At 39.8% G+C, this 13,967-nt stretch overlaps 1 protein-coding gene across 1 annotated transcript in view; it reads left to right on the top strand.

Annotated features, from left to right (window-relative positions):
- ids (iduronate 2-sulfatase) overlaps nucleotides 1-13,967 on the top strand; it is a 55,342-nt gene that overhangs the window by 35,655 nt on the left and 5,720 nt on the right. The window contains exons 5-6 of the mRNA XM_062524736.1: nucleotides 7,629-7,829; nucleotides 9,630-9,800. Of these exons, the coding sequence (XP_062380720.1) occupies nucleotides 7,629-7,829; nucleotides 9,630-9,800 (372 nt within the window). The remainder of the gene's footprint in view (nucleotides 1-7,628; nucleotides 7,830-9,629; nucleotides 9,801-13,967) is intronic.

Genomic DNA, 13,967 nt, shown 5'->3' with positions numbered 1-13,967 from the left:
ATGCTTTAGCCTTGACCTTGAGGAGGAAGTGTTGCAGGAAGTATCCAAGTTCACAAGACATGTCATCTGTGGTCACAAGAGTACCACAAGAGTAGCACCATGGCAGAGGCAGGTGCAGTGAAGTGGAAGAGCATGAAAAATAAATCATCTATCAGTCTCACCCCAGATGAAGATAGCTTGTGCCAACGCTGCCTCTGTGACAACTACTTGGCATATCTAGTACGCCATCCCTCCCTGAGCACCATCCCATGCCAATCAGACATGGATGGGAGTTGGTGGATGGTCATTGTCGCCCTGTCCGCAACACAATACCTGCTCTTCCAACTCATCTACCTGCATTAAGGGCAGTTGAAGACAGCACGGAAGATAGTAGTGCGAGTATGATTGGGAAGAAAATGAAAATGATGATGTGCAGAGTAGAATTTCATCAGATAATGGTGATTCAGAGTCTAGTGAGGCAGAATGCTCTGATTCGGACTAATCTTCTATTACTTTAAACTTCTTGGATGGTGGCCGTCTTGGGTTTTGGGGTCAGAACAATGTGTTAATGTCAAAAGGATGTCAAAAACACAATCCTTATGGTCAATTTACCACAAAAAAATTCTTCATGCATCATTTTAGGTGCTCTGGTTTTTATATCTCCAATACATGATTGTGTCAAGTTTGCCTAACAGGGTTAATTCATCAGGCTTTATGGAAAAGTATAATTGTGTATCATCTGCATAAGAATGGAAATGAGTGTCATGTTTCCTAATTTAAGAACCATGGGGAAGCATAATGCAGGGAAAATAAGAGGGGCCCCAGTACTGAGCCTTGAGGCACTCCATATTTTATCATAATCTGGGTAGATGGTTCGTTATGGACCAGTACAAATTGTCGACAGTTGGTAAGGTATGATCTTAATCAAGTGAGTGCTGAGTCTTTGATGCCTATGGTATGTTCAAGCCTATCAAGTAGTATGTCATGATCTATGGTGTCAAAGGCAGTGTTTCTTCTAAACGTCACATTTTTGCCTTCCCAGATGGTGGCCATCTTGGGTTTTGGGGTCAAAACAATGAGCTAATGTCAAAATGATGTCAAAATCACAATCCTTATGGTCAATTTACCACAAAAACTGTCTTCATGCATCATTGTAGGTGCTCTGGTTAAAAAAAACATTTGTGTATTAAAAATGATGTTTTCGCTCTACCAGATGGTGGCCATCTTGGATTTCAGGGCCAAGATGATGTCTAAGTCTCAAAATGAGATGTATAGGGTGTATAGAAGTCAAATCAGTCAACAAAATATATTTGCCAGAGAATAGTCACGGAATTACTATACTATATGTTATTTTTTGTGATTTTTCTGCATACATTGACCGCCATTTTGAATTTTGGCACTAAAAATGATGAAAAAAATTGGAAACAGGTTGTTTTGTATTCAATGGGGTCCTAGCAAGTAAAAAAACACTAGTTGCAAAAATCTATATGAATCGTTCCTAAAATAACACAATTCCCCTCACTATAAACTAGCTTGTACCGGTGTGCTTTTGATCATGTAAAAATTCTGGGTGATAAAACACGCGTATTTAGGAAAAGTCGTGAACCTAGGGTCTTGGAATTTAATCGAGTGAAAAGATTTTTTTTAATTTTTTTTTTTAATCACTGCGGTCACAAGACCGCAGCCTAGCAGTTCTAGGTATATCTAAAAAGTAGGCTACTTGCCGAAAACGAGAAATTAAACTTAACTCAATGCGTCTTTAGCAATGACTTGGCTACCGTTTGGTGGCTTCCGCTAGAACTAAAAATAAATAGTTCGCCACAGTTGACAGTTGTTAAGTGTTACCTGGCAACATACTTAGTAGCTGAGTTTTACTTTCAATGACATTCCATTGCAACCAACTATCGGATTTGTTGCGGATTGATATGAAAGACGAAAATAGAGTGCGTAAGTGTGTAAGACTTTTCCTTAGCAACCGAAATTTCTGTTCTAAACAAACCAAATTCACAATGTAAAATCCTATGCCAGATGATTGTTTTACAGAAAAAGCCATGTTTTTGCGCAAATTAATTTACGAGTTGACATCGGTTGACATTAGCCAACTTCATGTAATCATAGATGAGCCCAGCTTGCCGTGACATTATAAACTTTTTTTTTCATGCTAGCGTGAACGTCTCCTTTTAGTACACCAGATGCATACATAAACGCCTTGACATCGTAGTGATTTTTACTGCTTAAAATGAATTTATTTTCATTTTGAAAGAAACAACACGGTGAGGCAATGGAAAATGCCACTTGCAGGTCGTTTGTTTTGAACAGGAAATCGCGTTACCGGGACAACGTGACACTTTCACTTACGCACTCTATTAAAAGCACCAAACCCGTTGCCATTGACAGCGGCCATTATATACTTTCAGTGGTCATTATATAGATTTTAACAGACCTCCGAACATTGGGAAGGCCCATTCATGTGAATGCAACTTTCTGCAGCACTCTGAAGAGCCCTGTAAAATATGTACAGTATATGATGAAAAATCTTTCACTTTATCACTTGGAGGTCCGGGGCCTTTTCAGGCACTTTGAGGTAGTCAGCTATACCTTGAGATTTTTCATCTAACTAAAAACGTCTATGCACAAGTGGCACATATGGTTATATTCTAGAGGTTCTCCACAATAATTATATAGGAGTAAAGTGGATGTAATGAAATTATTTTTTATTATAATTCAGTGTAAACACAACTATTTAAAAAATTATTTTCAAAGTTCAAAGGTTAAAAACACACAATAAATATATCGAGCTAAGACTTTTGAAGTTTGAACCTTGAAAACAACGGTGTTGGCTCCGTATAAGTAAAAAGAACATTAAAAGATGTTATGTAGTTTTACTACAAATTGGCAAGAAGTCAGACTAAATGTGTCACTTAGTGCGTGTCTCTTTCAAATGCAAATGAAGTTGAATGGGCCTGCTGCAGGTGAGAGGACTGAAATCCTAAGATTTTCTTTTATTGTTCTTACAAAGTGCCATTGATACATTCTCTTTTATTTGGAAACTAGTTGATTAAAGGTTTCTAATGGTATCACTTATATGTTTCTAGGACAAAAACTAGCAGAGATTGAGATGTGTGTTTGGAACAGTTTTTCAAATCCCCAGGGGGCGATTTAGACTCCAGAGTGTTAAACATTTTTTTATCTTTCTTGAAAACAAAATAAAACAATGCAAAACAGTATGTACAATGTACAATACATTTAAATTGGCCTACGCTGAGCGGTATTTTAATGCTGGTCATAATGGTGGTACTTGGGCCGACATGGGCAGGAAACCTCACTAACTTCAAAACGTTTTATCTCAAGTTTCCGTTTTTGTGACAGCCACCTATTGACCTCACATCGCCAATATAGTGTAGGCTATGACTTAAATTACCTAAAGTTAAACGTTTTTGGCAAATTAGCCTTCTAATAATACTTAATTATGCACAAAATGCAAATATGCAATAGATAGCAGATATGCCTACAAATTGTATTAGCTTATTTGGGGGTCATCCCTATGTTCCCCAGGTCCGACCAGAGGGGTATTCCACGAACGGAGGTTTTACAAACACAGAGTTAACGCTGAACTCTAGGTTGATTGACCCTGAGCCGACTAAACCAGAGTTGTCGGTTCCACCGCGCCGGTTATGAATTAGTTTAATCAACACGGAGCTGGTTAACACTGGGTTGTGCGCGTACACGCCAAACCTATAAAGACGTGATGTATGGAGCATGCAAATCCTGATCAAAAGGGCGAAACAGGCTAGTTGCCACTAGGGGCGTCTAGATTTCTAGGCGAGAAACGGGCCGCATGTTTCTCAGAACTCGAACGCAGGCTGTAATAAATTAGAAAAAGTTTTAAAAAGTAACACCAAAGCCTCTGCCATTCAGAGAAACCCTGTTAGAGGATCGCTGACTGCGTGAATGCATACGTTTCGTGACAAAGCACGTTCCTAAATATCTGAACTATGAATCTATTCGTATCTCAGTTAAGTTTTCTTAGCATTCCTACCACATAACCTGTTATTTTATAAAGATGTAGGCTACTCCGATGGGCCCAAGCGATCATCTGATCAAGTAAAGATGAAACACTATGATTCATGGTAGTAATTATATTATTTTTCCACATACATTTCTACATCTCTTTGCGCGGAATGGCTATATTGTGGAGGACGGCGCATGCAACAATTACGCAAGCCCGTTCGGACACACTCTTATACTACGTAGGCATTGAAATATGGACTTCAATATCCCAAATGTGTTTTCAATCGCGGGTTCTGCTGTGTGCCAGGTTAAATGTTGCCTGTGGTCCAGGAGCGGGATTAGGGTAGCCTACAGGGTGATGAGCGTCGGGAGGCATGGATACCCTCGATCCCCATACCCATCAAATTGCGCTGCGACCAAATACAAACTTTTAGCTATCTTGCACAAGCACAACAATTATATAAGGTCTATGATATGTTCATAATGCAACGCAGTCTGTTGAAATGTATAGCTCAAATTACATCCTGCATCGTAGACCAAACCAGGCAATTGTGCCTCCACATAAGTAATCATGTACGAAGCATCATAGGCTATATCCTCTTGGCTAATGATAAAATCGACAGCGATTAACAATCCATCTCGAAGATATGAAATGGCCAATATAGGCTGCGTATACCTAAACATTTGTGATAGCCTTTCCTGTTAATCGGCCTCATATGGCTGGGGCCTATAGGCACTTGTGCCATCAATGCACCCAATGACATAATATTGTAACCGAATGGTATCATAGTGATACCCATATGAACAGTCAACAGCAAGGATAATTTTTGTGCCACTTGGGGACACTTAAAGCATTAGTGACCTGTGAGTTGGTGAAACTCCATTTTAATGATTACCCTCGTGAGTTGTGGCCAGGAAAGAGGATGAAGTCGCGCACTATAACCGCTCCAGCGCAAGACAGACTTTACGCACTGATTGGCAGACCGCTTTCCCTATGCTCAGCATCTCAAATACTGTACAGAAAACTACACGTCGCAAATAAACGGAGAGCTATGCAAATAGTTTTCAGTGAACTGAGGCCAGGTTCACGATTGGTAGCCTAACGTAGAATAATAGAATAGAATAGAATAGAATAGAATAAGTCTTTAAATATATTAATTAAGATTAACGTAAAAAACTATATTGCTTCAGCCAAAATTCATCAAGAATCCGTGGTCTTATCAAACTCTCTCAGTGAATTGCACAAATTATTTGCGCTCCGATGTCAATAGGCCTCTCATCAATAGGGCATGCCATTGCAAACACGAGAAAGCTGCGGAAATCGCGGGTTTAAATAGCCTACCCTGAGCAAAAACCGGGTTATCTTTCAAACTTAACCTGCTCAAAACCTGCTCCGACCAGGTTAGGTTCAGAGCATATGTTTCTATAGTAACTAACATACCGTGTTCAAGATGTCAAGATCAAAGTTGACATGATATTTCAGCTTTATTCTCAAACCTTGATCTTAATGTCAACATGTCGAGCTCAATCTCATCATGCCCCTCCCCCCACAACAAAAAAAAAATCATGTGTGGCCTTAATAGTCAAGTCAAGTTTATTTACAGTATATAGAGAGTATACACAGTATACACAGAGGGTTCATTAAATGTGCTTTACATAAACAAAAAACAAACAGTAATAGCAGATAAAAGCATAGATGGGCAAAGAGTAGTAATAATAAAATAATAATAACAATAATAATAATAATAGTAATAATAATAATCATAATAATAATAATACTAATAACAATAATAACAATAACAATAATAAAAAGTAATGCTCTGTCATAGGTAAAGCATTGTTGGAGCATTGTGCATTTTATAGGCCTAATAAACAATAGTGACTACTAGACCAGCACCTTGTGTATTCCTGCTGGATTTTAGTGTTATAATGTAGTGTTAAAATATAACACTAATATTTAAAAATAAGTAAAAGTTTATTGATAGAACTGGGGTAGAAACTAATACTCTCTTAAAATGTGTATCTCAATTTGTCACAAATTAGTGACATCTTTGCACTGCAGTCACAAACCGGGCATACTACCTATCTAGGTGCTATGTAGGTGCTTACAGTTTGGGCTCTTGCCACACATCAGATCTGTCAGATGTCTGTGTATGAAATTGGTGTTTCGGAGGTGGAGAAATTTGAGAGAATTGTTTACGATGTAGTTAGGAAATGGCTTGGGGTGTGTGAAAATGAACTATTCTCACTCTCATTTGCGCTGTACAGCAAGTGCAGTTGGGAACTCCTGGTGGATGTTGGAAGGCAACTGCAAGTTCCACATTGTAATGTTGTAATGAACTGGGTGTAGAGATAAGAGAGCGTGACTAGCAAGCCCAAACTAGCAAGCCCTTGATGAAGGCATCCACAAATACCAACAAAATCTTCAGTCATTCCTCTTCATTGCTGCTGATACGCAAGCCTTGGATAGGGGCACAAACCCAGCTAGATTTCAGACATCAGCATCAATTCAGGTTACAACATGACCCCAAGTAGTCTGTGAGCCCCTCAGTCATAGCCATTGGCTTGCCTTTTCAGCAGCCTTTGATAACTGTTTTACAGCTCCTTTCAGTGACCATCCTCAAAAAACTAACAGAAGCAGAAGCAGAAGGGTCGAGCTTCCAGCACCTATCTCCACTGATCTAGTTTGGGCGTGCCAGCAACCTTATCAGCAACATGTACAAACAAAATGCAAGCCTGTGAGAGCACCAACCAGTACCAGACAAATTTATTTGTACTCCTCTTCATTGCTTGGGCCATTTAATCCAAGCAGGAGTCGTGGGCCTAAATGAATGAACACTTCTCTTTTTACCATAGATTAAATATTGCAGTCTCTATCCTCTGAGTCTTGAAAAGGAGTGAACTTTGAGTTCTTGTCAGTCTTCTTCAAATACTTCTCGTAAATAAAGTAGCTCTCACTTTCCTTGGCCATATCATCGCTCAAACAAATACAAACAACTAGCTGCTCTTCCTGTCAGAAGTATTACAATGGAGACTCCAAATGAAAATAAATAATTAAATACAAACAACTAGCTGCTCTTCCTGTCAAAACTATTACAATGGAGACTCCAAATGAAAATGAATAATTTTTGACAGTCACTTTCAAAAGTTTTCCTTGATATGTTTTCTGCCATCAGTGCCAATGTCAAGGAACATATTCATTTGAAATAATGATTGAATTGGCCTACTAAAAAGTCTGTTTAAAAGAGTTTGAAAGCTCTGGATATTAACTTGGACCTACTATTTTCCTAGACTGGTTTGATATTGTCTGCTTAAAAGATGTTATCCAGTTGGCAGAAAAGCTGAAATGCACTGTTCCGTATGCAAATGTTTACTTATCATTATCAAATGATTAAATATTTTGATATTCAATCTCTGTACTATTATCATCATTCCAGCAAGAGCTTATTTTGAGACACAGTGCACCAGACTATGTGTTAAGTATTTGATTGTGTTCATAGTAGTTAATCATGATCGATCCATTTGAATTAACTTTTGACTTTTTACTGCTGGACATGCAGAGCATTTCCAGTTGCAGTAAATTCATTCCTTCTACATCATACATGGCAAGTAGATCATTTGTTGTCTTTGTTGTCTAGGTGTGCAAAGGCACAGATGGCAAACTGCATGAAAACCTTCTTTGTGCTGTCAATGTTACTGAAATGCCACTCGGTACCTTGCCAGACATAGAGAATACGGAGGAGGCAATACGGTTGTTGAAGTCAATGAAAAAATCAAAAAGTCCGTTTTTCTTGGCAGTTGGATACTACAAACCACACATACCATTCCGAATTCCTCAGGTATGTATTCTAGGGATGTAACAATACCAAAAACTCTGTAGCTGGTACCAATATCAGTAAAATTATGATTCCCCGTGCCAGATCCGATACTATGGGGAGGAAAAAGGATTTTCATGTTTCCATGTAATATTAACTTCTTTATTACCTCCGCCAAGGAGGTTATGTTTTCATCGGGGACCGGCGTTTGTTTGTCTGTCTGTTTGTTAGCAAGATAACTCAAAAAGTGATCCGTAATTCCCTTGGGATTCCGGAGCCGTTTATGTGTTTCGCTTAGTGGTGTAATGGCATGGTATGGCCACGTCGGGGCAATCTGAATAGTTTAGGTTCAAATGTATGACAACCTAGGAAGAACAAAGGCGGAAGTCTGCGCTCTCAAGTGTTTTTCTAGTTAAAGGGATATTCCGCCATTTTTGGAAATACGCTCATTTTCCACTTCCCCTCGAGCAAAACAATCAATATTTACCTTGTTCCCGTTCATCCAGCCATTCTGTGAGTCTGGCGATACAACTTTTAGCTTCAGCCTAGCATAGATCATTGAATCGGATTAGACCATTAGCTTCTCGCCTGCTAGCTTCATGTTTAAAAGTGACTAAGATTTCTGGTAATTTTGCCATTTAAAAAGTGTCTCCTCTCAAGTTAGAAAGTGCAATAAGACCAACTGAAAATGAAACCTGGTGTTTTTCTAGGCTGATTTGACATGGAACTACACTCTCATCTGGCGTAATAATCAAGGCAACTTACATACTACTGGCACTACTACTGCTTGTTGTCTATGGGGACTATTTTCAGATGCTGCGTACGATATCACTGCGCCTATGGTACGTTTGCAAGTTGCCTTGATTATTACGCCAGATGAGAGTGTAGTTCCATGTCAAATCAGCCTAGAAAAACGCCAGGTTTCATTTTCAGTTGGTGTAACACGTTTTTCATGTAGTCAGTGTATTAAGAGGCTATACTTTTCAAGTAGGCAATGTGTAATTTGGTCCCATCTTTAGGTGGTTCTTGTAGGCTATGGAATAATTTTAGGTCACTGCATATTTGGAAACGATGACCAAAGTTATTTCATTTTCTTAATACAAATAGATAAACGGTGGTTCTTCAACATCTTGACTAGCTTATACTGTTTTTTATGCCACTTACATTAATTCATAGTTAGTTTGATTTCTACAAATGATGCAAACTCGATTAGATTAGATTAGACTAGATTATTGTTAAAAGACTCTCATTCCCCTGCCCTTCTGTGATCGGCAGTGATCGGCCGATCATGATTTTGGTGATGGGTGATCGGCCCCAAACTGCTGATCGGAGCAACTCTACTTATTTAGTCGCTCAGGTGGGCCTATGACGATAAAGAACAGGTTTTGGAGTAATTCCACTAATTTTCTGAGCATCCGTTCCTGTAAAATGGCATAAGGAAACATGGCTACTCAATGATGTCTGCATGTCACTTGCACTCAAGCCCTTTTAGTGCTCACAGTCCTGGTGCATGAACATGGGGCTCATGGACGTGCCCTCAGAGTGTAGCGCTGTGGCTGCTAGCTACAGCAACTCGAGCTAGGTAGAACTAATTGTTTCACTTTATTTCGTACTACAAGACTTTGTGACCTCGAGAAACAGATTTATGTGAAAAATCACTGTTATTCTCCTTTAATTACACAATTTTGCTGTGATTAATTGTGATTTATTGTGATTGAGAGAAAGGAAGAGAGGGCTTTGCCAGTTTTTACCTTGCAAAAATATTGTCTGAATCTAGAACATTATTTAATCCTCTTCCCCTCTCGCATACTTATGTTTTCCTAGGAATTTTTGAAGCTTTATCCCTTTGAGAAGATGTCTTTACCGCCTGACCCTGATGTTCCAAAAGGCCTCCCTAGAGTTGCCTACAATCCTTGGACTGATATCCGTGCAAGAGAAGATGTAAAGGCTCAAAACATCAGTTTTCCATATGGACCTATTCCAAAGGACTTTCAGGTAAATTGAGAGCAGCATAACAGAACAGTCAGAAGTCGTGGGTGATCCTGCAGATCAGCAACTCCGTGGACTCCGACAGCGACAGTTTGCCTTTAGCTTCTGATGTTAGCTCGATCCAGACTCCAGGCAGCAGACCATGGCAGCTCGCAGGCCAGCTGTAGCTCGTTGGTAGCAGCATATCGCCCGCAGTTGGTAGCCGGTCCTCATCTCTCCTGCCCAGTCCTGAGGTGCGCGCCGCTCACGGATGGAGGATGAGAGGCCCAAGGCAAAAGCTAGCCATCGTCAGCAGTTCATGCCAAACGTTCATAAGCCAAGTTGGATACGCAGCAAAATGAAGACTAACAAAAAGCACAAGACTATCGAAAATTACGTAAACCAAGAGTGAAAACATTTAACTAGACAAATAACTACAAAAAACAAACAGAATAAAACATAAAATTATGAAAATTACATAAAAGCAAACAAAAACATGATGCCAGAAGGAGCAGCGTGTCTCGCCAGCGTCCCCGTAACCTAGCAACCTAGTCGATGGTTACAATGAATCACCCTCAATGCCCTATCGCATAGAGCTGACCATCCATTGTTACAATGTTACAAAATACGCTATCTTCTCCGTGCATGTACGGTTATAAGTAAAGTGTCAAGTGTAGGCATGTATTAAAGAGATTTCTGTTAAATACATTTTATTTTCAGTTGTCAAAAGTGGTGGGGACAAAATCTGTGATAACAAAAAGTGCTGGGTACATGTACCCAGCGTCCCCGGTTAAAATGAATGCATGCCTCCGTTTTAAAATAGCCTATAACATGTCTAAGTAGGCCTAGCATATAAAATGTAGCCTGATGTCTATCTTGTCCATCTCTTTCGTCTTCGCCTTGACAACTATAGCCTATTCACGGAAATGCAGTCTTGTAACCACAATGAATTAATGAATTAATCTTAAGGTTGCCTATCGAGTCTTTCAGGTTCAATTGAAGGCTATTTCCTTCTGATAGGCCTATAGGCGATTTTTTAAAACCATTTTCATTCATTTCAACAATGGTTTATTGAAACGTCGTTTGATTAATTTCGCCAGTCATCACCTTCATTTTAATGATTAAATGAGATTAAAGAAGTCGACTATTGACTGATATGCGGTCTTCATCATTAAATGCAGTTGAAATGCGGGTTGAAACTTTCTGGCACCTGGTGGTTGTTTGGATACATTGCCTTAGCCTTGGAAAAAATCGGCTTGACAGCCAACGGGATCTCTGCGGGATTGCCGCGGCAAAAAGTGCATTCTCAACCCGTACCCACTGTATGCTATTAGAGAACACAGTGCAATACTCAATTCATCCATTCTATGTCCTCTTTAAAGACCAAAAGCTGCACTGGGGGTTATCTACACCACTGAAGGTAGAATTTTCATCCCTCTAAATTTCAGTCATTTTTAAGAGGCATTATCTCATATTCGCAGTGGCTTTGGTGTATGGCAGGGGTCGGCAATTAAGTTTGGCCTCGGGCCAGATATTTTCCGAGCCATTACATAGCGGGCCACAAGTTCACAACCAAAACAATGGCTAATTTAACTAATTAATATCAGAGGAGGTAAAAATGATAGGCGCTCTTGAAATGACAGAGCAGAGACATTCAAGCAGGCTGATGTAGGTTAAATTTGTCGACTGGTCATTGGGGGCGCTATTATATGCCTGTGTCTTTAAAAAAAAAATAATAAAAAACACCAGAAAAACATTTCCACGCGTTGCTGTTAGCTGTCAAAAAATGGCACTATGAAAAAATCTGAAGAGAAAAGTTAACAGCGAAAACAGGATATTTAATGATGAATGGACAGAGAACTATGCCTTCATCCTCCCTAATTGTATTAATGCAAAGCCCACATGCCTGATCTGTAACAACTAACGAGGGTTTCTCTGCATGCAAAGAGTACAAGACGGCACAACGAAAGTAAGCATGCTAATTTAAAGGTTGCGTTCCTAAATAACACGCACGCTATTAATGTTTGAAACTCGTGTTTTACTTTTCACAGTTCTATGTGCGTAAATTGCCTGTTTGATGTCAGGCCTGTTTAAAAGAAGTCATGTTTTAATTATCACCATAAGCCTATGTCCGTTGTTTGAATGACAACATGTGTTTTAGGGACTAGCTTGGAATTTGAGAACCAGCGCTGTCCACTGACTTCATTTGTTTTTGCATGTTGTGCGTTCACGCTGCACCTCGCTGCGTGCTTCACTCGTATTCAGATGAAACAAATATCTAAGCATTTAGATTGATTGAAATTCTTCTGTTCTGGAAAGTTACGTTTCAAAATAAAGAGCATGTTTGAGACTGGCAGTCCGATTTTTAAAAAGGTTTTTTTTTTTTTTTTTCATTCTCTGGTTCAAAAGATCTCACGGGCCAGATGTTTTTTGCTTGCGGGCCGCATCTGGCCCGCGGGCCGCCTATTGCCGACCACTGGTGTATGGTTTTACTGTTGGTGGAGAGAGGAACATCTACTGATTCAAAAACAATTGTCGTCTAATTGGGCCACACACAATGTGCGCCGTGCCAGGTAGTAATTTATGGTCAATTTGTGTGTCACTGTATGACACATTGTTAAAGAAAGCTATAATTAACTCATTCACTGCCATTTACGTCTTTAAACGTCAATTTAGACACTTACGTTGACTGCCATTGATTGCATTTTTCAATGGGTGGGCTTGGGAACGATCTGGCAGAGTTTCAGGCTTGTAAACAGACTGTACTAGCGATCCGAACCGCTAGATGGCAGCAGTGCCATTTGGATGATTAGTATCTGCCTGCAAAGACACATGCAGAGACATAATAGCAAGCAAACACACTGAAGATCAACCACAGTGGATCTAGTTTGCACGCAGTCCAGCGAATAGATATGCTTACTTCTTATATCAAGGATGGAAAACATGTGAACGGTATGATCCATTTACATTGGATATTGCTATAGACTAACAACAACTTTGCTAGTGCTAGCTTGCGTCTACCATCCTGTTCAGAGTCTATAGCGACCATCAGAGTCCCTAGCAACCTTGACGAGACTGACGAGATAACAGTGCAATCGTGGTTGACATACTACTGAAACGCTAACGTTAAAAAGTTGATTTTCACAAAAAGATGGTTTCTCCATTTTTTTTTCAAAAAATGGTGTTTTTAGCAAAACCAACCCATGTTCTACTGACGATTATTAAAGAATGGAAAACAATAGAAACAAACCGTTTTTTCCTGGTGAAAGAAGAGAGTGTACTCGTTCATATGGTATCTTCGGTGTTTACATAGTCATAAAGCTCACCGTTCAGTGGATCTTGGAAAAACGGTCAAAATGCTGTAAAGCGTCTGGCAGTATGGAGCGCTCTGCACTGGCTCAATGCTGGCAGCCAATGAGTTAACTAGAAAAACACTCAGAGAGTGCAGACCTCCGCATGCATTGTTGTTCTTGGTTGTCATACATTTGAACTTAGACTATTCAGATCGCCTCGAGTGGCCATACCATGCCATTACATCGCAAACTAGAAAAGCACTCAGAGGGACCTTTTCCACCGACAGAGAACCGGCTCCGTTCCCGTTCCCGAACCAACATTTGAACCGTTCGTCGTGTTTCCACCAAACAAAATCCGGTTTGGAACGTGGCACCTTGGTTCGGAAGTCGAACCAAAAAATACTTGTTTTTTCCTGCGAACCGGAGTGGGTATTGCGCAATTCAGAGGGGAGAAGGCTAAAAGCATGAGTTTTCCGTCCATATCAACTGTTGCTATGAGTAAACAAAACGATTCAACTAGCATTGCACTGCTGACGTTGACTAGCATTTTAAATAGCTAGTTTCTGCCCTTTTTATGGGACAACTGGTCATATCGTTCTCCCGTTTATGCATCTCATCGTTTCTTCCTTGGGTCATGCCTGACATTCGCTGAACATTTCAGCGAAATCCATCCATTACTTTTTGAGTTATCTTACTTACAGACGGACGGACGGACAAAAACATATAACAAACCCTGATGAAAACATAACCACCTTGGCGAAGGTAATTAGTAATGTTGATTTGGGCTCCACATGGGGGATTAGGATACTTGAAGGGAGCATTTTACACATTCTGTTGCTCTCGATGTAGGCTATTAGTAAGTTCCTTGCTAAATTATTGTGTACATTTACTATGGGGCACA

This window comes from Sardina pilchardus, chromosome 21, assembly GCF_963854185.1.
Source record: "Sardina pilchardus chromosome 21, fSarPil1.1, whole genome shotgun sequence".
NCBI lineage: Eukaryota > Metazoa > Chordata > Actinopteri > Clupeiformes > Clupeidae > Sardina > Sardina pilchardus.
The sequence above is the reverse complement of the archived record's forward strand: the minus strand, read 5'-3'. Positions and strand labels throughout refer to the sequence as shown.